Source organism: Eumetopias jubatus, unplaced genomic scaffold (genome assembly GCF_037043125.1).
Source record: "Eumetopias jubatus isolate StellerSeaLion01/CBP00866 unplaced genomic scaffold, mEumJub1_p1.0 scaffold_4, whole genome shotgun sequence".
NCBI classification, from domain to species: Eukaryota; Metazoa; Chordata; class Mammalia; order Carnivora; family Otariidae; genus Eumetopias; species Eumetopias jubatus.
The window spans coordinates 6,022,560-6,048,118 of record NW_028274810.1 but is presented as its reverse complement, the minus strand read 5'-3'; the positions used below and the strand labels follow the sequence as shown (position 1 = coordinate 6,048,118).

Genomic DNA, 25,559 nt, shown 5'->3' with positions numbered 1-25,559 from the left:
AGCTGTGTTCACTTTTTTAGAAGCCACAAAATACTATTATGAGCTACTGAAGATACAGTTAAAATGCCAGATCTTTTTTTTCACATGAACTACTCATGCTGTATTTCTTGTATCCTATACTTGCACAACACGTTTTTGAACACAATAATTGGACCTGTCACCATGCTGAATCTTTACCCCAAGTTTCTTTGACTGAGATAACTTTTACACTTTATTTCTAGAAGCACAGAATTTCAGCACTGCACCATACCTCAGAAATTAACTGGTCTGAAACCCTATCTTACTGATAAGAACACCAAAGCTAACTGACCTGCCCCAAATTTGCTGTCTGTGAATCTAGCAATTTCCCCCAGTTTTGCACCATCTACAACTATATCTCTATCTTTACCTAGATCTTTTATCAAAGCATAAAACAGTACTTAACTGAATGTATCCTACCAGGTCGTGCCCCAACACTGGCATCTATTCAGTCAGCTCTAACATCTTGGCTGCACCAGCATCCTCTTCACATCTTTCTATAAGGATAACCAGGAAATTCCTTGCTAAAACTAAGCATACTACTTACAGAACAATCCTTTTCAAGCACAATTTTGATCATGTCACTGCTCTGCTCAGAAACCAGCATTAGCATCCAGCCCTTCAAGTCCAAGTTTCTTAGAATCTATGACCTATTTGTCTGCCCTACTCCTATCATCAACTCCCTTACTCCTTAGTGTAACAGTCCAGATGACTTCCATACTCTTGTCTACTATTCCCTATATAAAAATCTTCTAAAACTTTCCCATCTGACATCTCTAATTTTTGCTCCTTTCTTCCACCCTTGCTTCAAAGATCTGTTCAAAATCTGTCTTCTGTTAAGCCCCCTCCAAATCACCTCACCCATCTCTGATCCCCCCAAAACAGCAGATGCAGTGCCATGTTATGCACTACATTATTTCTACCAGTATGGCACTACTTTGTTTAAGCCATTGCTATGTTATGTCTTTCCTGAGCTTCTCTCGAACTCCCATTTGGTATCTTGTTGTAGGGAAGGGCATGTCTTGAGACACTTGGTACAGGTACCTTGAATACCATGAGCCCCTATATACCACTAAGCAACTGGTTCGAAAAAAGGTTAAATTTCATGTGATGGATAAAGTCAGTCTCTCGATCCAAATATATTCCCAAATCCCCTACCAAGCCCACAGTGTTCTGCCTGGTTGAACATGGGCCAGATCAACCCCAAGAATCATCCTGAGGTACAAGATTATCCCTCATGCCCCAGGAGGCTGAGGAGAATTATGGACATGGGAAGAAAGGGGGTAAATGGGTAAATGAGACAGACAGAAATAAAGGACCCCTATTTCCTAAAGTAGGAGACCTTTCAAATTTGCAAATCCCTTTTCAACTGTAATACAAGTATACCATCTACCCTGTTAGTCTGAGTGGAAATTAAGACTCTCCGCCTGAAAATAAGAACTTCAATAGCTCCCTTCTTGAGATGGCTCAAGTTGAATTTGGTCAGAGGCTGGAAACTGGGGCTAATCATCCAAATTCTCTCAGAAATCTGTAGTTCTATTAAGTTATTACCTCAGTATAATTTTTGGAAAACAGCCTGTATCTTGAGCTAGAGGTGTGTGTTAAAAATTTTCTTTAAAAAATAAATACATAAATAAATAAATAAATAAATCTAACAGCTGCCTTTTTTTCCCAAAACTGTCTGAATGCCTCCCTTCTGAAGGGAATTTATCACTTATTTTAGTAGTTCTCTCAATGACTTCCTTCTGTTCTGCCCTCTTTTCTAGCTTTGGAACTCTGAAAGAATACAGTTAACAGAGGAGGCTGTGAATACAGGAAAAGTTTTGGAGGGCTTTTCTCTGTAAAATAATTCCATGAACTAATCTGCATATTTATCAGGCCCATACAGATATATACATTCCTTTCTTCTGAAAAAGTCTGCCATTTCTGACATGAAGAAGTCCACTCTTTCATTGTTACTGCTCAAACACACATGGGGAATGGGGAAAAGGTGGGGGGAGGGAAGGAAGGAAGAAAAGAGGGAGAAAAACAAGGGATTCCTCCTCTTGCAACTAGAAAGCATTCCAACTGGAAGGACGCCCATACCGACCCCCTCAATAAAACAGATGAGAAACAGACCCCAACTCTCACATGTCACCAGCAGCCTGGATGCGTTTACATGTAGCCACTTTACAGATTTCAACGAAGCTGGGATTTGAATAGCAATTCCAATCTGTCTGGCAATGGCTGCAGTTCAGCATCAGGCTCCCTAGTAATACAGGACAGAAAAGTTTGTTCTTTCAAGTTTCCTAAGTGAATAGCCACTCGTCTAGAGAAAAGCTTAAAACACTGTAGCAGCTTGTGTCAGCTCCAAGATGACTGAAGTCCGAGCAGGAAATAAGCCCCCTTTTCCAAATAAAAGCCAGTGTTCTCTCTCCTTGTTTTCTCCACCGAATGTTCTGTATCAGCAGGGTGAGCCCAAATTGCATCCAGGGCTTTGCTGCAGCTCTGCCTTCAGCTTTTTTTAGTGAGGATTTGGTCATTAAGAAAATAAAACAACAAAGCAAAACCCCACCGCATACAAGAAGAAAAAAGAGAGGCGTGCTTCACAAAACAGCTATTTCAAAATCATGATTTTTTAAAAAACTATACAGAATGTGGAACGGAGGGGAAAAAAATGTCTCATGTGGGTTGCGTCGGCCCCGCAGCTGCTCCTCATTAAAGCGCCTCTTTACTCCCTCTGGGCTAGTTTCCAGCAGAAAATTCTTTAAACAGAACTCTGCTTTCAACCCACTTTCTTCTTGCTCTGGACCTCTCGGCCCCCCAATCCGCAGTGGCAGCCTGCCCTGGCTGAGCTCTAGAGGGGGGAGCTGTCGTTAAGGTAAATGAGGTAAAAGCAGGAGAAAAAAAATAACAAAACCCAGAAACCAAATTAAGCATTGGTCAGTAACAAAGGTCTGTAGTTTGAAAAGGCCCCAAATCAGTCTGTTCTTTCCTGTGACCATAATGCCAGCTTAGTTTCCTGCTCCCTCCCCCGCTCCCTATGTTAAAGTAGATAAAAATAATTGCTAACAGCCAGGCTAACTGTAACCAGTGAAAGTTCCTCTACAGCATTTAATTCCCAAGGCTCCAGCTACAAACTTCTAGATGCCCCAGAGCCTACAGAATCAGGTCTATATATACTCTGAGGGTGGCATTCAAGAGGATCATCCCACTAGTCTAACCTCACTGTCCCCTCTTCCCATGCCTCTAGTTTGATATCCCATCAGACTGTCAACTTTTTAATTCTGTAACTCTGTGTAAAGATAACTAACTGGGTTATGCTAATTACTGACTTGGTATTAAAAAACAACACATGAAGACTCCTAGTTAACTTCCTAGTAAAGAGGGGGAGAAAAGGGAAGAAGCTCTGTCCTGTTGACTTCTTGCTGTTCCTACTCCCACACTCACTCCCCTCCCCCAAAAAAGAAAGAAAGAAAGAAAGAAAGAAAAAAGGAAACACTACAGCTTACTCAGCAAGAAGAGAAAACAAAAAGAGCTTAAAAAAAAAAAAGTATTTGTGTATAGTTAGGGCCTAGTACTGGGCTGGTTTGTGGTAAAACACGCTTTCTAGGGCTTTGCTGGTTTGATGTAAAGGAAACAAAGAGAAATATACAATCAATATCTCTCTCTCTCTCTCTCTCTCTCACACACACACAACTTTTTACCACAACTAATAAATAAAGACTACCAAATACTGCAGCACAGCCCATTTTTCCACTATGTAAATTCAGCTTCCTGAACAGTACATTTCTGCTTTTCTTGTAGAAGTATTTCAGAAAATGTTAATCTTGGTTCCCACATTAGGCTGAATGCTTCCAAATTAAAAGTTTCCCACAGGAAAAGAATTTTACGGGGAATTGTGAGGCTGGGAATTATCTTCTAAAACTCCACCTCACTTGGTTTCTATGTGTTCAGGTTTTTCACCCCCTTCCCCATTCAAATAAAGCAATAAACACATATGTATTTTTATAAATCCAAACCAAAAAAGAAGCTGCAGTGGTACTAGTTTTAAAGCTGTTAATTCATGGCATCATTCATCCTCATCAGAGACTATGAAATCAGTAACCACTGCAATGGGAAACCATGCTTTATTTACACAAGAATTTGCAAACACCCTTATCTTCCAGTTTACAGTCGGGGCTCCTTTATCAGAACTCAAAAGCTGAACCCAGCACCCAGGCTCTTCAATCATCACTTGAAAGATTGGGCAAGGGCACACAAACAGTGTTGAAAGACTTGCATTGCTGCTACAACAGAAGGTGGTCTTCCCTATGTCTTCTTATTCAGTGCCTTGCCATATTCTACTGCACTGGACCCTGAGAAAATGTCTACTTCTACATGATTACAACATGGCAAACATATTCTAAACATCTGAGTTTACAAAAAGCACCCTCCACAGTAATAGGCAAAAATGAATGAGTTAAGCCAGTTGTTCCCAAGCTATGCGCCATACAGTCACTGCAAGAAATCTGCAAACACAGAGCACTCTCTAGACTACTAAAAGAATGTCTTGCATCCATATTTAAATAGACTGTAGATATTGTTATGATTATTAAAATATAAAGGTATTATATACTGGCTACTGATTTTTTTAGTGGATTTTGGTATTATGCACTGCATTTCAAACAAGAGATGGAAAAATGGTTTCAACTCAAGATCATATCTCCTTTTATGCATTACACTCTTCTTTCAGCTCCCAGAATGTGCTACAGTCCATCACTTCTCACCTCCAGACCTTTGTACATGCTCGTCACTCAGCCCAAAACACTTTACCTGACCCTCTTCTCAGAACTAAGCCCTAAAATTCCTTCAAACTTCCGTTTAAATGTTTTTCCTCTGAGAAACAGGCTTGATTCCCCCACTGCATACTCCCATAACCCTAAAGTATCATATCACTCATTATCCTCTATTTTGATTATTTGTCTTCCCAAAAGACTAAGAATTGTCCACCACCACACTAACACAGTAATTGGTATATAGAAGGCTTTCAACTATGCAGTACTCACATTCTTAATGGAAGTAAAAAGGAAAATGCAGGTGTCCATGGAATCCTAAAAAGGCTCTTTAATTACACTCAAAGTTTGGGAACCATCAGGTTGAACTATTTATCCAAAGGATTATCAAACCTAATTAAGATTCCTAATATGGAGAGGATTTCTTAACCCTCATTCACCCCTAAATCATTCAAAATGGACTAGCCAAACCCATATGGAGATTTTTTAAATCACATTTTCCCCAAAAATATGAAATTAACTAAACACGCATGTATGTGCAAATGCATGTGTGCACGCACACACACACAGTCTTTTTATCTCTTGTACTTTCATTAATCTTTTATTAATCTTTGATAAAACATTGGTTATATGAACCATCAGGAGTCTGGAGTCCTGAGGAACAGAACATCCTATTAAGTAGCCTCAGTAGCATGAACCGCTAGATTCTTAAGAGACTGAGCAGTAAAAATTAAACAAGATTTCAGAGAAGAAAAATGAGTATGGATGCCTGCTTTCTGTTCCCCAGCATGAATGGATGACTGCCTTCAAAGTTCTAAAGTCCAAAAAAATGTCTGAAAGTGAAACAGTTCCAAAAGCTTATAGTTTGGTCTGAAAAGATTCCTAGTTCAAAAATAATTGTACCCAAGGGCACCTGGGTGGCTCAGTTGGTTGAGCATCCAACTCTGGATTTCAGCTCAGGTCATGATCTCAGGGTTGCAGGTTTGAGCCCTGCATTGGGCTCCACACTGGGCGTGGAGTCTGCTTGAAATTCTCTCTCTCCTTCACCCCTCTCTAAAAAAAATAAATGATAATAACAATAATTGCACCCAAATCCTATCAAACCAAACCTGAATGTAAGAGAAGGCAGGAGAAAAATCTGCATTTCTTTAAACTTTAAGAGGACAAAAAATATTCCTTTGTAGGTCCAAAATAATCATTCTCCCCAAAAAAGGGAGAAGGGGAGACTCACACAAGCAGGTATGCAAAACTGTTCCATGGATAATTGGAAATTAAATATAATTTCAGAATGCCCCGAAACACTTAAATTTCCTTAATTAGAACCACAGATAACAAAAATAATGGACATCATGAGAAAAGAAATTAACAGTGCCTAACCCTACTTCAAAACAAAGACTTCCCTTAAGATAAGATCATGGTGGGGTGCCTGGGTGGCTCAGTCATTAAGCGTCTGCCTTTGGCTCAGGTCATGATCCCCGGGTCCTGGGATCGAGGCCCGCATCGGGCCCTGCTCAGCCAGGAGCCTGCTTCTCCCTCTCCCTCTGCAGTTCCCCCTGCTTCTGTTCCCTCTCTAGCTGTCTCTCTCTCTGTGTCAAATGGATAAATAAAATCTTAAAAAAAAAAAAGATAAGATCACGGCCCAAGGGGTAAAAAATTGGTTCTTGGGGGTCATTCCTAGATATTACAACAGTGTATGGCCTTCCAAAGAGCCACAGTAGATAAACAAAGATGCAGTTTATCTGTGGTATTAAAACTGCATTGGGGATATGGGGGAATTAGGAAAAAAGTCTAAAACAGCTTCTTTGGGGCAAAGAGTGATAATGATAAAAAGACTGAAGAACACTGAGATAGTATATACAAATAAAGTAATTCTTAGCCTATTATCTGGGACTTCATAATGCTCATTAACGTTGAAAAGAATAGAAAAGTTTCCCACAAATGATGCCTGTATTAGTACACAACTGATCCTTGAACAACATGAGTTTGAACTTGGCAGGTCCATTTACATATAAGCAGATTTCTTTTGATACAGTACAGTACCATTAATGTATTTTCTCTTACGATTTTCTTAATGACATATTCTCTCCTCCAATTTACTTTACTCTAAGAATACAGTATATAATACATATATCATACAAAATATGTGTTAATCGACTTTTATGTTATCAGTAAGGCTTCTGGTTAATAGTAAGCAATCATAGTTTTGGGGGGAGTCAAAAGTTATTGGATTTTCAACTGTGCAGGAGTCAGTGCCCCAAAGCCCTGTGTTGTTCAAGGATCAACTATATATTCAAATTCAAGTGTCCTGAAAATAAAGTGTTCCTCATCTTTGGAAATTCCTTCATCTGTATCTGATCTGTTGTATAAAATCAAAGTCTATGCCTCCATAGGAACAAAATGAAAATCCTGCAAAACTAAACTGTGGTCTAATGGGAAAGTTTGTCTGACATACATCTAGATACCATACAGATTATTTCTTTTAAGAGTACAACACTATCATTATTTTACATATTCTTGCAGTCTTATAACAACAAAAACAACAGCAAAGCCCACAAACCCTCATCATATGGAAGATACTAGCACCACACGGGCGTCTTAGCCTATGGATGCCTATACTTGGAAGCATACTCTACATTAACTGTACTGCTGGGATTGGGTTTGGTTTATTTATGTTTTCTTCTAGATTATAAGCTTTTGAGAACAATTATTAAAACCATCACCATCACAATAATCACCCTAAAATCTTTCCACACAAAGGATAACTTTCATGAAGTTAATGACATCAGCATTTAATACTTCTATGGCAGTAAGAGAACAGTTATTGCTCCCCAAAATGTAATGTTTTCTTTATTTTTTTAATACCACTCATTAATTTAACAGGATCTTACTTTTGTGTAGACCTCCGGTATAGATCATCTCAACTAGAAATGCAGTATCAACCAAAAACTGACACAGGAGGATTCAGATATAATTCTTTGTTCTAACTTCAGCAACATCTGCTTCAAGAACTTCTGTTACATGCTTAAAAAACAAAACAAAACAAAAAAACCAACTGACCACAAAAAACCATTCTTCCAGTTTATACCACATGCGCTTGGAGGATGTTTCAAGTGGCTATTAGGCTCTAAGGTAAAGGTTGGCAAATATTGCCCTGGATGAAAACCAGCTGTTTTTGGATCTCCACCCCAGGAGCTGGCTTTTACATTTTTTAAATGGTTACATTTTAAAGGGGTATACTGGTACCTATATATCCTCAATTTGCCTCTTGACCAGCAAAGCCTAAAACATTTATTATCTGGAACTTTAAGAAAAAGTTTACTGATCCCTGCTCTAAGGCCATGACAGAATTAAAGTATATGTAGGCGACGGGGTGCCTAGGTGGCTCAGTCGTTAAGCGTCTGCCTACGGCTCAGGTCATGATCCCTGGGTCCCGGGATTGAGCCCCTCATCAGGCTCCCTGCTCCACGGGAAGGCTGCTTCTCCCTCTTTCACTCCCCCTGCTTGTGTTCCTGCTCTTGCTCTCTCTCTCTCTCTCTCTCTGTAGAAAGAAAGAAAGAAAGAAAGAAAGAAAGAAAGAAAGAGAGAGAGAGAGAGAGAAAGAGAGAAAGAAAGAAAGAAAGAAAGAAAGAAAGAAAGAAAGAACGAAAGAAAGAAAGAAAGAAAGAAAGAAAGAAAGAAAGAAAGAAAGAGAAAGAAAAAAAGAAAGAAAAGAAAGAAAGAAAGAAAAAGGAAGAAAGAAAGAAAAAGGAAGAAAGGAAGGAAGGAAGGAAGGAAGGAAGAAAGAAAGTATATCCAGGCGAAAACACATGCTTGAAATTTAGGTAACTTTTTGTTTACTAGAAGTCAGGCCACTTTAGAAGTACTTGTAATGAAATATGTTTAATTTCAGAAAGACAATTGAATGGTCAAAAGATCATTGTCAACTGCCACATCTCTGCATAATTAGAACCAAGATAATAAAAATAATGGACATCACGGAAAAAAATTATGGTGTATAACCCTAATATGGTGACTTATGGCAAAAACCACTACTTACCTTAAAAGGACCATGGCCCAGGGGATCAAAAAAATCTTAGATATTACAATGATTTGTAGCCTTCCAAACCAGAGAAACTGAGTATCAAGCAAGCATCCTGAAAGTGTACACTCAAGTTTACTCAAAGTGAAGATAAATGCATTACCCCAAAAAGACGGAGTAATAAGCAAAACAGACACTATGAAACCTGAAATAGCCCAGGCTGGACCTGTACTTAGGAATCAAGTTGAAGTTCTAAATAAAATCTCCCAAATCTAAACAAAAAAACAGCATTATGGTTGACACCATAATATAAATCACAGCCCAACCCATGTTTTCACACTAACTCTGGGGAGGCACTTTACTTACTAAACTGAGTCAAGCAAAGCCATACCTGATGTGGCTACAGTCTCCTGTATCATTCTGCTTTAAAAACCCTTGCCTAGTGGCAGGTGAGATATATTTAGGGCATATGTGAACAAATATATATTTTTAATATATGTATTACATATATACATATAAAGTCATGAGTTTATTTTTTTATCTGAATAAGAATAAAAATGTAACTAGTATATTGTTTTACAAATCTCTTACCTAAGACTTTAGCATGTTCCCAGATCTTTTTGATAGACTGGCTCCCCATAGACCTCTACACCAGCTCTGGCTCTGCCACTAGATATTAACCTTGTACCAGCCCACTTTACTTCTCTGAGCTTCAAAAAACTCTAATATTCCCTTTAGGTCTACAATTGTATGATTCCATTTTGTATGTTCCATGGCCCCTTGGATATTAATATAGCATAGACCTCCCTTATGAGGAACTCAAAAGAATTTCCACACTGTTTTGTTTCATGGAATGTTAAAAATAAATGTGTAGCTAGTTAAAATTCTTGGTTTTTAAAATTGCCTCACAAAAGCACTAAGTTTTTTTTAATTCTATTTTTATCTCTCTATATATAGATACATATATAGCTCTATTTAGAGACACAGATACATCTATACACACATACACATATACATGTTCACCCACATTAATTCCTTGAGGGTTGGTACCAAGAATGAAAGGAAGTAGTGCTGAATCTTTAGATCGCCTGCAGGGGTCTAAGGAACCATTTTTAGTCCCAGTCTACATTCTAATCAGTTATGTAATCCAGGGGAGGTCCCATATTAAGCCCTGGGCTCCTCACATGTAAAACAAAGTGAGTAAGCGAAGTGCTTGTCAAAGTCCTTTTAACCTCCTAAGCATGATAACTCTACAATTTTGGCTTTGAATTCCCTCAGCAATACTGCCCAAGGATAACAACGCCTGCTATGTTAATGCTTGGAGAGAGAGAGAGAGAGAGAGAGAGAGAGAGAGAGAGAGAGTGAGAGAGTGAGAGAGAGAGTGTGTGTGTGTGTGTGTGTGTGTGTGTGTGTGTCTGTCTTGACTATTGACCCCTCCGAGACGGGGCTCCTGGCACAAAATTGGTCTCTTACATCCTCCACACTGCCTACCAATCACCATTCTAAGTGCACAGACAGTTCAGTGCTCACTGGAGTAAATGAACTGCTGCATAACTCACTTTCAGCTAACCCCTCACAGGAAGCATAAAGAGGCAAAGAACAATATATTTAAACAAGATATGTAGAATAAATAAGAATCCTGAACCTAAAAGGGAAAGAAAGGCCTTCCCATCTTCTCCAAAACATGAGAGCCTATGTTCTTCCGACCAGAGTGGTGGTAGACGCTGCAAGTCTCTTTATGGAATCTGACCTGCTGATAAATCTCACAAGGCTAAAATTGACTGATGCGTGTATAAAACAATGGTCTGGGAAGGTCTGCTCCAAATTTAAACTTGCAGGGAATAAACCACTTAAATTCATGTAGGACCTTTTTCCAGATACCATTTTTATATGTCCTCTCAACACAGCATAAATACCTACCTTAATCATTTTTTCCACTCTTGATGTTCTCATTAATTCTTATAAAATTTAAGAAAGAATAAGTGATGCCCTATAATTAAAGAGATTGCGTCTGTGGAGACTAATTATGAACTCCTGATACTCAGTGTCAGCCTTTGCCTGGAAGGAAATGAGTCAACTTTTCATTAGTAATCAAGTTCTCTCCGTTTTTTAAAAGTGACCCAGAAATGCGAGGCCATGAGTTGTAGCAATATGAGGCAGAGAATCAGATACCACAAATATTATATACAAATAGGACTAAGACAGAAAATTAAAGTCAAAGAGGTTCCTGAGGTACTTTTCAGGATGACTGAAGTTTCAGAAGGGGCCCAGTAAAATAATTCATCAGGGAGTTGTATCTGGCTTACACAAGAACGGGCATTTCAAAATCTTAAAGGGACAGGCAGTTAAATGGCTAAGGCCCTACCATGGTCTAGCCAAGAGAATCATAACCATTGTCAAATGTTTTCCACACAGAATAGGCAGCCCTGGTTTATTCTGGATAATTGAGGGTTTTGGTATGTACTATATAATCAGAGGAAACAAGCAGTAAAGGACATGAGCTAATTTGGGCTAACCAAAGATTTGGCTAACAGATGCTTGCTTACTCTGGATCCCTGCAATGAACTAGATCAGGCCAATGATATGCTGGACAGAAGAGGTCAGAGGATGGGATACCTGAATTCTCAGCTAGGAGAATGAACCAGGCCATATATGACAACTGATCCTATTCTTCGTGTCTGTTTTTCCATCATTTTCCTATCTTAACCCATTCTTTTTCTTGCCTCAGAGATGCTTGGATTCTGAATTCCTTTGTAAATGGTGTCCACAAGCTTACCTGGCTGCTTCTGAAAGCAGCATAAAAATCAAGTCAAAACCAAAAAGTTCTAGGAGTAGGAAAGATGAGGCTCCCATCTTCCCCCCTTCCTGTCCCCTGGTCTTCCCCTCCAACCCTCACTCTAGACATTTTATCTTCAACCATTCAAGCCAACATGTATATATGGAATGATTTTTTTAAATCAGTTATCTATCACTATGAAACCAGATGAATCCAACATACTGGTTTAGTAAAACTTCACACATCCTAAAGTAGAGACAAAAAAGAGAAACAAGATGTAGAAAAGTTTTAAAACTATGTCATTAAGAACAAAACGATGGGGGCGCCTGGGTGGCTCAGTTGGTTAAGCGACTGCCTTCGGCTCAGGTCATGATCCCAGGGTCCTGGGATCGAGCCCCGCATCGGGCTCCCTGCTCAGCGGGAAGCCTGCTTCTCCCTCTCCCACTCCCCCTGCTTGTGTTCCCTCTCTCTCTGTCTCTCTCTCTGTCAATTAAATAAATAAAATCTTTAAAAAAAAAAAAAAAGAACAAAACGATGAAGGGGCGCCTGGGTGGGTCAGTCATTAAGCGTCTGCCTTCAGCTCAGGTCATGATCCCAGGGTCCTGGGATCGAGCCCCACGTCAGGCTCCTTGCTTGGCAGGGAGTCTGCTTCTCCCTCTCCTCCCCGCTTGTGCGCTCTCTCATTCTGTCACTATCTGTCTCTCTCTCTCTCAAATAAATAAATAAAACCTTAAAAAAAAAGAACAAAATGATGAAGATATTGGTAATGATTATTCCAGGAAACAACAGCCCCTCTGGTCCCCTCAGTCTCTGTACTTCCATCCTTCTACTACCCATCTCCGTCAATATTCTCAGATTTATAATCTAAGTGATCCCCTAAAAAAATCCTCTGATTTTAATCTTCTGTCCTGTAGTAGTTGCTCCGTTGTCTGAATCTCCATAGTTTTTATCATCTGTGCTGACACAGTGGGTAGTTACAGACTACTGTATTTTATACATATATGTATGCCTCATCTCCCTAACAAGATGGCAAGATGTCAGAGGACTGCCACCATGTTTTATGTGAGATAAACATGACATTCATTAGCAGACACTCCCAAGGTATTTTATACTCATAAGTAAGTTTGTCAGAGAGCACAAACCTCTTGAGCCTTTAGGTCTATTCACAATACCTAGCACAGTGCTCAGTCAATGTAGCCAACTCAATAAATACTAGTTGATGAAAATTAAACTTTTCTTTGAAGAGTGCTATGGACTGAATGTTTGCATCCACCCAAAATTCATACAGTGAAACTCTAATCCCCAATATGATGATATTTGGAGGTGGGGCCTTTGGGAAGTAATTAGGTAGATAAAATCCTGAGGTAGGTTCCTCATGATGGGATTAGCGCCCATATAAGGAGATGAAGGGACCAGAGCTTTCTCTCCCTACTAGTGAAAATATACAAAAAAAAAAAAAGAAGAAGAAGATAGCAGGAGGGGAAGAATGAAGGGGGGGAAATCTGAGGGGGAGAAAAACCATGAGAGACGATGGACTCTGAAAAACAAACTGAGGGTTCTAGAGGGGAGGGGGGTGGGGAGATGGGTTAGCCTGGTGTTGGGTATTAAAGAGGGCACGTTCTGCATGGACCACTGGGTGTTATACACAAACAATGAATCATGGAACACTACATCAAAAACTAATGATGTAATGTATGGTGATTAACATAACAATAAAAATTATTAAAAAGATATACATAGTGAGAAGGTAGCCATCTCACCAGGGAGAAGGTCCTCATAGGGAACTGAATCTGCCAGTACCTTGATCTTAGACTTCGCAGCCTCAAGAACAGCGTGAGAAATAATTGTCTGCTGTTTAAGCCACCCAGTCTGTGGTAGTTTGTTATAACAGCCTGAGCTGACTAAGACAAAGAGTAAGAATCCTACAGTGCTTTGGTCTATCTGACCTTCAGTGTTCAGGATACAGGATTATAGATAGAGCAAGTACAGGAAGGTGGCCTGAATCTATAGAGATTCAGTACCCTAAATGCCACTATCCCACATAAGTCCTAATCAGGTTATTTTTTCATTAACACCTACCTTCTCCTCATACTTATGTGAAGAAAAAATATTGGATATGATGTTCCAGTTGGATGGGTTCAATGAGTAATACCACCTATCACTGAAATAATGCCTTTATTAGTCTCTGCTTTCACTTTTCTTTCATAAAAGTCTTTTGATAAAGATTCAAGTAATAGTTTGTTTAGGAGAGGACCATTTTAAAACAGAAGGTAATTGCATTAATAAGGGAAGCCTGAAGGCATCAGTATAAAAATCAGTGAGACATTTTTGGACACAGAGCATGAAGTGCTAGCAAAGATTACTAACTTTGGTAATCTTTGGTAAATAGAATAGGTAGGTAAATAGAATATAGAAAACTTTGGGAAGCCCCAGAGAAATCGTAATTTACCGTACATTGAAATGTAAAGTAAAATACAACTAAGACAAATACAAAAACAAAAAACTCACAACACACACACACACACACACACACACACACAAACACAAACACACACACACACAGACACACACACACAGAAAAGACTGTAGGGATGGAGGAGACACCAAACTTTACTCCTCGCTACAAAATTCCTAGCTATGGGACGTTTAGAAGAGCACTTAAAGGACGCCTGGGTGGCTCAGTTGGTTAAGCAACTGCCTTCAGCTCAGGTCATGATCCTGGAGTCCCTGGATCGAGTCCCGCATTAGGCTCCCTGCTCGGCGGGGAGTCTGCTTCTCCCTCTGACCCTCCCCTCTCTCATGCGCTCGCTCTCTCTCATTCTGTCTCAAATAAATAAATAAAATCTTAAAAAAAAAAAAGAAGAGCACTTAAAGAAAACCTCCTTCATGCCCACATATTTATGCTAGCTTAATGGAAAAAAAGTATTTGGAAATTTTTAGATAATTACATGTTTATCACATTCTGATATCCCCACCCCTCTGTATTCAATCTTGCTAGCCTCGATGAAAGATAGACAGCCAAAATTTAAAATGAAGTATTTAATTAAGCTACTCAAGATCCTAGAAGAAAAATATTTCTCATCCTGCTTAGTCATAAGAAAAAAGGGGAGAAAAGAATTCCCACATGAAATTAATGGTGCTGACATGCCACAATGGAACAATAAGAAAGAAACTTTAGAAAGGATTATGGTTAACTTGGGGACTGTGTTGAAAGAAGCCTAGCTAAACTCACATCTATTCATGCCAGGTTTGCAGGCCAAAATTAGCTGATTTAACTTATTGGCAATTACCCAAGACAGGCAAAAGGATACAGGCAGAGTCTAAGAATCACCTTCTCCTACTTCTTATCTAACATGAAGTTTATAAAGATTCCAACCTGAAGAAAAAGATCAGTTGAAAAGAATATGGGAATCCCATTGTTCTATATTATAAGAAACTGATAATCAAGACTTACTTTATAAAAATTTTCTCAGGGACACCTAATGTATTTGTTAAAGGATTTTTCAAACACATAGTGTTAATAAGAAGAATCACTTAGGAATGGTACTGTTACAGTGTCCAGATCTCGTGCCCTAAATAAGGAAAGCCTCACAGGACATACATCCATACATCTATAACTCACTATGCAAATGTAAGGCACTATGTTTAACAACTTGTGACTTCTGAGCTGGCAGCAAAATTTATCAGAAGCTGTTGAATTTGACCTGTCTCAAGCTGTGAAGCTACATAAAATCTGTCTGGACTTGTTCATTTTTCCATTAGGAAAAAGAAGAGAGAAGTTTCAAGTTTTTCAATTTAGTTTTCTCTACCAAAGAGCATTTTAGTAGATAGTATCCTCTCTCCCCACCTTCACTGCCTTCTTGTATTTCATCTGCAGTAATTGCACTGAGCTTTCAAGTCAAAGGCTACCTCTCAGAAATGCTATAGTATAGACTTATACTCTAAAAACTATAAAACACTGATGAAAGAAATTGAAGACGACACAAAGAAATGGAAAGCCATTCCATGCTCATGGATTGGAAAAACAAATACTGTTAAAAAGTTTATACTACCCAAAGCAAGCTATACATTTAATGCAATCCCTATCAAAATACCAACAGTGTTTTTTACAGAACTAGAACAAATAATTCTAAAATTTTTATAGAACTACAAAGACCCTGTATAGCCAAAGTAATCTTGAAAAAGAAAAGCACAGGGGTGCTTGGGTGGCTCAGTGGGTTAAGCACCTGCCTTCAGCTCAGGTCATGATCTCGGGGTCCTGGGATCGAGCCCATGTCAGGCTCCCTGCTCAACAGGGAATCTGCTTCTCCCTCTCCCTTTACCCCTCCCCCTGCTCATGCTCTCTCTCTCTCTCAAATAAATAAAATAAAATAGAAAAAGAAAAACAAAACTGGAGGCATCACAATTTCAGACTTCAAGTTATATTACAAAGCTGTAGTAATCAAAAGAGTATGGTACTGGCACAAAAATAGACACATAGATCAATGGAACAGAACAGAAAGCTCCAAAATGAACCCACAACTATATGGTCAATTAATCTTTGACAAAGCAGGAAAAGAACATACAATGGGATAAAGACAGTCTCTTCAACAAATGGTGCTGGGAAAACTGGACAGCAACATGCAAAGGAAAGAAACTGGACCACTTTCTTATACCATACACAAAAGTAAATTTAAAATGGACTAAAAATTTAAATGTGAGACTAGAAACCATAAAAGTCCTAGAAGAGAACACAGATAGTAACCTCTTTGACATTGAACATTGGACAAATTCAACTTTTTTCTAGATACGTCTCCCCGAGACAAGGGAACAAAAGCAAAAATAAACTACTGGTACTATATCAAAATAAAAACCTTCTGCACAGGGAAGGATAAAATCAACAAAGCTAAAAGGCAACCTACAAAATGGAAGATGTTTGCAAATGACATATTCCAAAAGGCTTAGTAGCCAAAATATATAAAGAACTTATAAAACTCAACACCCAAAAATCAAATAATCCATTTAAAAATGGGCAGAAGACATGAACAGGCATTTCTCCAAAGAAGAAATACAGATGGCCAACAGACACATGAAAAGATGCTCATCATCACTTACCATCTGGAAAATGCAAATCAAAACTACAATGAGATATCACCTCACACCTGTCAGAATGGCTAAAATCAACCAAGAAACAACAGGTGTTGGCAAGAATGTGAAGAAAAGGGAATCCTCTTGCACTATTGGTGGGAATGCAAACTGGTCAAGCCACTATGGAAAACAATATGGAGATTCCTCAAAAAGTTAAAAATAGAACTACTTTATGATTCAGCAATCACACTCCTGGGTATGTACCCAAAGACTACAAAAACACTAATTCAAAGGGATACATGCACCTCTATGTTTATAACAGCATTAATAGCCAAGATATGGAAGCAGCCCAAGTGTCCCATCAATTGATGAATGGATAAAGATGTGGTATTTTATACAATGGGATGTTATTCAGTCATAAGAAAGAAGGAAATTTTGCCACTTGCAATGACTTGAATGAAGCTAGAGAGTATAATGCTAAGTGTCTGTCACTTATAATAAGTGAGAGATAAGTCTGTCAGATAAGTCTGTCAGAGAAAGACAAATACCATATGATTTCACTCATAATGTGGAATTTAAGAAACAACAAATGAGCAAAGGAAAAGAGAGAGAGAGAGAAATCAAGAAACAGACTTTTTTTTAAAAAACAGACTCTTAACTGTAGAGAACAAACTGATGGTTACCAGAGGGGAGAGGGAGATGGGTTCTATAGATGATGGGGATTAAGAAGTGTACCTGTCATGATGAGTACAGGGTGACATATGGAAGTGCTGAATCACTATATTGTACACCTGAAGCTAATATAACACTGTATGTTAACTTTAAAAAAAAAACTTTAAAAAATTTTTAAAAATAGAGTTTATGTGATCTTGGGGAAATTATTTAACTTCTTTGAGTTTCCGTATGTACTCATCAGTAAAACAAAGATATTAAGACATGTAACTTATATGAGGACTACAATAACATATAAAAAGGTTAATTAAGCACAGAGCCTGGCATATAATAAGTGCTCAATAAACATTGGCTAGCATAATATTCTTTAACTTGCCAAAGGTCTGATTGCTAACAAGAATTAGGGTTCAAACTCTAGACTATGTGGCATAAAAACCTACGTCCCCTCCATGTCACCAGGCAGGGCTCTTTCAGATACCTTAATCCACACAAGAGTACCACAGGGAATCATCCTGAAGCCTAAGGCAAAAGGAAAAGTCAGTAATACTGATCTCTTTATTTAAAATTTGGATATTTTTATCACAGTTTTTTTGCATTAATTTTGATATCCTGAACTACTGCATTAAACTATAACTGCCCAGCTAGCTTAGCTGGTAGAACATGAGACTCTTATAATATTATTTATCTTGGTAACTGGGTTTTCTGACACCTTCTAAAATTTTACACCTGAGATGAAGGCCTCACTCACCTCACTCTGGTCCCAGCCCTACCAGTCACTAACAGTTTCTGCTCTGACATTACAGTCATTTCACAATTCACTGCATTAGTCTAATAAGACTTATTCTGAACCTCTTTAAAAAGTCCAGGTTAATGAATCAATAATTATTTTATGACTTCCCAAAGAGTGTGAAATAATGTGATAACACTATCAATTACTTGCAACTATTACCACAGACTTCAGTTATCTATTATACGTGGTATACATAAAGAGCATACAATAAGTAATTCCTGAATTAATAGCTTCTTAAGTATCATATTATTAAAAAAAAGAAAGATTATTCTGTGAAAGGTATTTAGTGAGCAAAAGACAGTATTCTTCATTTTATGGTAAAGATAAAAGAACTACGGAAAAGTGGCCACGCTTCTGCTAGCCTCTGCCAGAAGACCTGTATATATGATGTTCTGCTAAATAGGGCACTCTACTTGAAGGAATCTTCTTGGCAAAACCAGTTTCAGCAGAGAAGAAAGAGAAAGTGATTTAACAGTCGACATTTTTCCCAGTGCATCTCTTTGATCTGATATTGCCCTGAACAGCACTGAATGCACTAACAAGGTGAGTGAAAGGGGAAAATGCTGGTCAGCCTTGACTTTTGAAAATGCCTTTCTAGGAGAGCACCACTACAACACAAATATTGATATCTACTCTAAGCCAGGCTCTGGAAGATTCCAAGATTCTATTCTCTCCTGACTATAGAGAAACATATCAAGAGGACAAAGAAGGCAATGACTCTAGTTTCCTTGAATGGCTTTAGGAGGCCTGGACCACCAGCATTACTCCTAATTCTGGCAAGGAAAATTGTTAGTTGTTAATGCTTAATGTTTCTTACAGCTAGCAGACAAATTTTAGGTAAATTGTGAAGCAAAATTATACTTTATAACATTTTATATTTATAATGATTTACTTTGTTTACTTCGATAATGTAAAGTAAAAATAATTTACTTTGATAATGATTACTTTAAAATGTAGTTTCTACTTAGGTACTTTGGCAAAAAGTAGAGATTCTCAAATGCAATCACCCATCCACAGGTACCTAAGTAACTGATGGTGACTTTCCAGTGTTTAATAAACACTGTGCTAGTTACCTCCTAAGTGGCATGTAGAATATTTTCAAAGAGTCCTTTATAATGACCATTTTTATCATTAAAAATAATGGCAGAGTAATTATATCAGATCAACTCTCTTGCTTACAATAATTAGATGCTGTGGACAATATATTAAAGGTAAAAGTAATCAAAAGCAGGCAGAAACTGGGATATGAGCCTCAAAAAAAGAAAACCAAACCATATGAAACCTACATTTATATAGCTTTTCCCCTGAAGGTATTCCTCAGTCCATGCAGCACATGAGGAATAGAATGCAAGCAGAAAATGGAAGTCTTACTGAGCTGAGGAGTCAAAGGTATCTGGAACTGTCAAAGCAGCTAGAATTTGGAGGAGGAGAAATCCTGGAAAAGACAGAACCACAGAGCAGGTAGCCCTAAAATATGTATATGACTCCACTCAAATCCTTAAATGATTCCTGGCTGTGCATTAGCAAGGTATTTAGGAACCCAAAGAAAGGAAGAGCTGGAAGGCTGAAAGGCTGAGAGCAGTTCTTGGGAGTCCCAAGTTTGAATTCAAGTCCTACTAAATTACAGGGGTTTGGGAAACACCAGGCTTGACAAGCACCTCACACTTCCCATTGATCCCCTCGAGGGGTCATACCTTGGGTCTAAGGACCACATCCCAGGACTAAGACTTACACTGTCAGACTAAAGGCAAAACAGACCCGCCAAAGCAAGGCCTAAAACCAAGCCTTCATAGGATCAAGGCAATCTTCCAGTGATGTAACTGTCTGTTGGAACAAAACTCACCATTCTTTAATGGAAAGTAAACACTAAAATGCATCGCTCACAATGTCCAGTAAATAACAAAAACTACCACAAATGAGAAGTAAAGGGAAATTGTACCCAGAGTCAACAGAAGGAGTTGTTGATACAAACATACCCAAAGACAACCCAGATGTTAAGAACTGACAAATAAGGACTTTAAATAACTATGACAAATATGTCCTTAAAAATGCACATTTTGTGAATTTTACAAACCAAAACCTTACCCTCCCCCAACATTCTAGTGAACTTGAGTTACCCATGATTTTCAATCAAATTGGGATTTGGAATGGTTTATCTTTGAAAGCCTGAGACAAACAACTTGAAAGTGATTAATGACAGCCAAACTTAATTATATATTTACACCTCCCAGTAGGACAAGGGAGAGAATAAAATGTCTTATCTCTCTGTAGTGAGAGGGCTTTATTAAGATCTGACAACAACTATTTAGGAGCAATAATTGAGTTTTATGCAAGATTACACAGGTTCTCCTTGTCTGGCATCCCAATCTAATCATAGACTGATAGAATACTTGGGCTCCTAACAATGAGAAAAAATAGTTGAGCTGTGTACAAAACTAACCTTTAAAAGTACTTATCCTCATCTGTCAATGTGATCTTATCACGGATTTCTATAATTTCTATAAACAACGATTATATTTTAGCTGAATCAGGAGCATTATGCTCTTTAAACAGATAGTCAGATATCTTCTACTCTAAAACATTTTCCATTAATTCCCACCCCCCCACCCCCTGTAAAAAGAATTTGGCTTCAACTTTTTCTTAATCCACTAAGCAATCTCATGAACAAAAAGATAATCATATGCCCTGCATGTCTGATGTAATTTTTATAGAACTTCTAAGTGTTCTAATATCCATTTACCATTTTGGGAAAATAATATTTACTGAACAAGCTGGATTACCTTCTCTCCCCAAGGAAAAAAGGAAAGTTGGTGAAAATACACTGAAAGTTCTGTTAAGTAGATGTTATTTTTGCTTAACATCCTGCAGCATTGTAGGGATGACTGAGTTCGCCTCCCTGATATTGTTCTTGCTTTTCCTGTGTCCACTTAAGTCATTGACAGCCACTCCTGAAGATGCTAATATTGCTTTTACCAACGTAGAGAAATACCCTCTTTTTACAAGTTTTGTTGTTCATATTGGTCTCCCAAAAGGACAGTCTCGCCCATTTTTTTCCTTTCTCTCCTTTCTCAGGGGGCTTGTTTCCCTCACACAGGGTTTGGAGGACATCTGAGGGACTTGCCCAGAACCATATCCATAAGCAACCTATCCCATCAACAATTAAGCATCCACGGACAGATTTTGGGCAGCTCCATTTTTGTTAACCACAAAGTGAGTTCCCTGTTCCCTAGTAGTGCTTCTTCTAGAAACCAGGGGCAACTGTGTCTCTCTCACCTTGGCTGGAGAGTTGGAGACTAACAGCCCAGAAATCTCTTTTCTCCCAAAAGTGACCCTTAGTATCCTCTCCTGGTAAGTGCTCAGAGACTAGTCTCTCTTCCCACAGCAAACCACAAATATGTAGGCCAACACTTAGAACCTATTTGAAATTCCCCCTACATAAGTCACCACGTTGAATTGTGTCCAAGTAGAACTAAAGTGCCTCTCAGTATAGTACTACCATACTAGATTCTGTGTGAAGCAAATAAAATTCTCAGAGGACAGTACCTTCTTATTTAAGACGGATTAAAAAAACATGTGAATGATGAAATCTATTGAGCACCTTCTGGTTCAAGAAACACACTGTTAAGCTCTAGCTACCTATCAGGCATTAACAAGGACCTTGAAATCCAGTAGAAGAAACAAACACATCCACAAATGATCATAATTTAATGTGTTAACTACCACAAGAGAGCTGAATAAAGAATAAAGCAAGTAACTATGACACCAGCTGCCAAAAACGGACTGAAGATTCTGGTAGCCAGTTCTAAGGTATTAAGTTCCTCCCCTTTATTATCTCCAGGTGTGTTACCATTCTGAGCGAAGACTACATCACATGTTTTGGTTTTTTGTTTTCCAGCTAGAAAAACTATGTGAGCAGCTTATCATCAGTTACAAAAACATTTCATTTCCAGTATTATCTTTATTCCAATTCAAGCAACCCACAGTTAAACTTTACTGTCATCTGGGGCGCCTGGGTGGCTCAGTCGGTTATGGGGCTGTCTTCGGCTCAGGTCATGATCTCAGGGTCCTGGAATCCCAGGGTCCTGAGCCCCACATTGCGTCCCCCGTGTCCATCGGGTCCCCGATGTCCCCCACATCCACGCGACCCTGCATCTGCTTCTCCCTTTCCCTCCGCCCCTCACCCCCTACTTGTGCTTTCTCTCTCATTCTCTCTCAGATAAATAAATAAAATCTTTAATTAAAAAACAACTTTACTGTCATCATAGCTTAAAATATTATCACTCTGCTCAAGAGCATCTTCCCTGACTTGCAAAAATCCTCACTTATGACATTAAAAAATTTAGATCCTGGGACACCTGGGTGGCTCAGTTGGTTAAGCGTCTGCCTTCAGCTCAGGTCATGATCTCAGGGTCCTGCTCAGCGGGGATTCTGCTTCTCCCTCTGCTTGCTGCTCCCCCTGCTTGAGTGTGCTCACACTCTCTCTCTCCCTCTCTCTCTCTGATAAATAAATAAATAAACCTTAAAAAAGAAAAAAAAGAACTTAGATCCTGGTGTCAGAATGGATTTGACTAGAACCAATATCATTATTATATTTACGTTATTCAATTAAATATAAAAGAAAAGAAATAAAACTATGTTGGATAAACTCGTTTAAAATGCTTATCAAGCAAGGACTGCTACTAAAGCAGAGGACAAGTGTACCCCATGAAAGCGTTAAAGAAAAGTTATATTATCAGTCTTTTTTTCCATGATCTAAATACAATGAATACATGTTCCTGTCAAAAATTTTCAACTGAGGGACACCTGGGTGGCTCAGTCAGTTAACTGCCTTCACCTCAGGTCATGATCCCAGAGTCCTAGGATCAAGTCCCGCATCAGGATCCTTACTCAGCGGGGAGCCTGTTTCTCCCTCTGCCTGCCGCTCACCCTACTTGTGCTCTCACTCTCTCTGACAAATAAATAAATAAAGTCTTTAAAAAAAAATTTCAGTTGAGCCAGAGCCAGAAGGAAAAAAATATGGTCCATAGGACAAAAAGAGGAGTTTCTTATGAGATAATCTCACAGGCCTCCTCAAAGAAACCAAAAGTATAGCTAAACTAGGTGTTGGAGAAAAAGAAAAACTGCTCTTGGCCTATGCTCCCTAGTCCTGTTCCATACCCTTACTCTTGTAAGCCCATATAATGACATTCTCCACAGTGCCTGTTCCCCATCCCATCCCTACAAGTGCATATGCATCTTTCCCACAGTCTCTTTTTAGGAACTGGACTATTTTACACCAGAAAAATAGTTTCATGTTATAATATTCACTTACACTAGGCAGAATTAAAGTTAATATCTATTGTGGTTTGACTTAAAAACAAGATCGTAACTAACATGTTGAGAAGTGATTCTAAGAATGCACTCAATATACATTAACTAGCCAACTCACTGAAAAGTCATTTTCATAATGAAAAAGATAGCGATAAGATAATAAGAAGTTCTTGTTAACCATTTATCTGACATCTACATCCTTCCATCTTCATCCCCCACAAAGACTACATCAGAAAAGTTAGAAGTTCACAGAAGTACTGAAAATAGAATTAGTAGAACCAAATCTTGTCCAGGGTTCTACTGAGGAAAAATAAAATACATAAAAAGGAAAAAAAAAAAAAACAGAAAAACTTACTTGCAGTATCCTGTGCCATTGTGGTAGGTAACACACACTCCTTCATTTACACAGGGCTCATAGCCATCCCGACACTGCAATGCTAAAAATAAAAACAAACGTACATTAGAAATAAGTCACTAATCAGAACCCTCAGACAGCAAAGAAATATTACCCAATCTAGGTCAATATCCGTTCCCATATCCAACCTGATCTGGGTTTCCCTTTAGAGCTTTCATCAGGTTTTTTTGTTTGTTTGTTTTGTTTTATATTTGTCCTCTGGTTTCTGGGGTCATAGAAGCATGGAAACTCATCCTAGGAGTCTCTTCCTACAATAACTACTTTACAGTCTTGAATGATGCTCTTAATTCTCTGTGCCTCTATCTTCCCTGCTGTTGCATCCCTATCTCGCAAAGAAAATTAAAGCTCTTAACATCCATGACATGCCATGAGCATCTTGAAATTTGAATACTTCAGATAAGTAATGTAAGGATTCATCAGTGAATATTTAGGAAGACCTGGGTAAATACTAGATCACCATGATACTAATGAATTACTTAAGCCTTCAAGTGAGGTTTCAGAATAGGCCACTTTAATAACTAATCAGAAATATCAACAATATTCATTGAACTAACTGTAATTGAGAGCCTAGTATATACTAGACACACTATTAGGATCCAGAGGAAAAGGGGAAATGGAATACATATAAAATGAATACAACATAATCTCTAGCCTTAAGGGATTCACACAAAGATGGGAGAGTAGACCATGAACACAGATTGGGGGGCGGGGTGTCAAAGTAAAGAAAATAAAAAGTTAATTTATATATGCAGATAAAACAATAACTCTCAAATTCTTAAACTCCAGTCCTTTTACAAGGCAATGAAAAGGAACCTCAGCACCATAATCCCTCCCAAGACAGACTACTTAGAAATAAACAGCAATGGTAGAAATTTTCATAGATTCCAGCCACAAGAGGAGAAAGGCTCCTAAAGTCTACCACTCACTTGCTGGATAACTTGATTATTTAGCCTTTAGAGTTAGAATTTTCATCACCAAAATCCTTATCAAGAATCCTAATAACAATTGGAAAGGCAAGACAGAAAGAAACCTAGTCAAACAACAAAAACCAAAATCGCAGTTAATGAACTTTTTCTGTAAGATTATTAAGATGTCCATCTGCTAGGATGGTTTGTATACAAATACCTGAAAGCAAAATTGAGACGTTTCCACCTTTGAGTTTTCTCTAGCCATACTACTTTATGAATAAACTGCTCAATATCACAGGCTCTAGGCCTGACGTTCTAGGGCATCAAAATCAGCTTTGTTTCACAGGGGCCCAGGCACAAGCTGGATGCTAGAACAACTCCTCCATTAACATTTACTGCATAAGATGGGTGCCTGAGTGGCTCAGTTGGTTAAGCATCTGCCTTCTGCTCAGGTCATGATCCCAGAGTCCTAGGATCGAGTCCTGCATCGGGCTCCCTGCTCAACAGAGAGCCTGCTTCTCCATCTGCCACCACTGCACGTGCATGCTTTCTCTGTCTCAAATAAATAAATAAAATCTTTAAAAAAATAAAATAAAGTGCTTTCCCTAGAAAAAAAAAATTACTGCATAAGAACCCTCTATTTGCCCAGTACCGTTACCAAGTGATGGAATCATTTGAGAACATGTTTATAGAAATCTCATCTCTTAAAATAATATTTTTTAAATAGTAATAACCACAGCAGCTAACACATTGCACTTACTAAATCCCAGATACTATTTTATGCACTTTACATAGACTAACTAATTCAATGTTCCCTACAATGCTGTGAAG

General features: G+C 38.5%; 1 protein-coding gene across 1 annotated transcript in view; it reads right to left on the bottom strand.

The window, feature by feature from the left end:
- NOTCH2 (notch receptor 2) overlaps positions 1-25,559 on the bottom strand; it is a 166,910-nt gene that overhangs the window by 102,787 nt on the left and 38,564 nt on the right. The window contains exon 2 of the mRNA XM_028102049.2: positions 23,761-23,842. Coding sequence (XP_027957850.1) covers positions 23,761-23,842 — 82 coding nt within the window. The remainder of the gene's footprint in view (positions 1-23,760; positions 23,843-25,559) is intronic.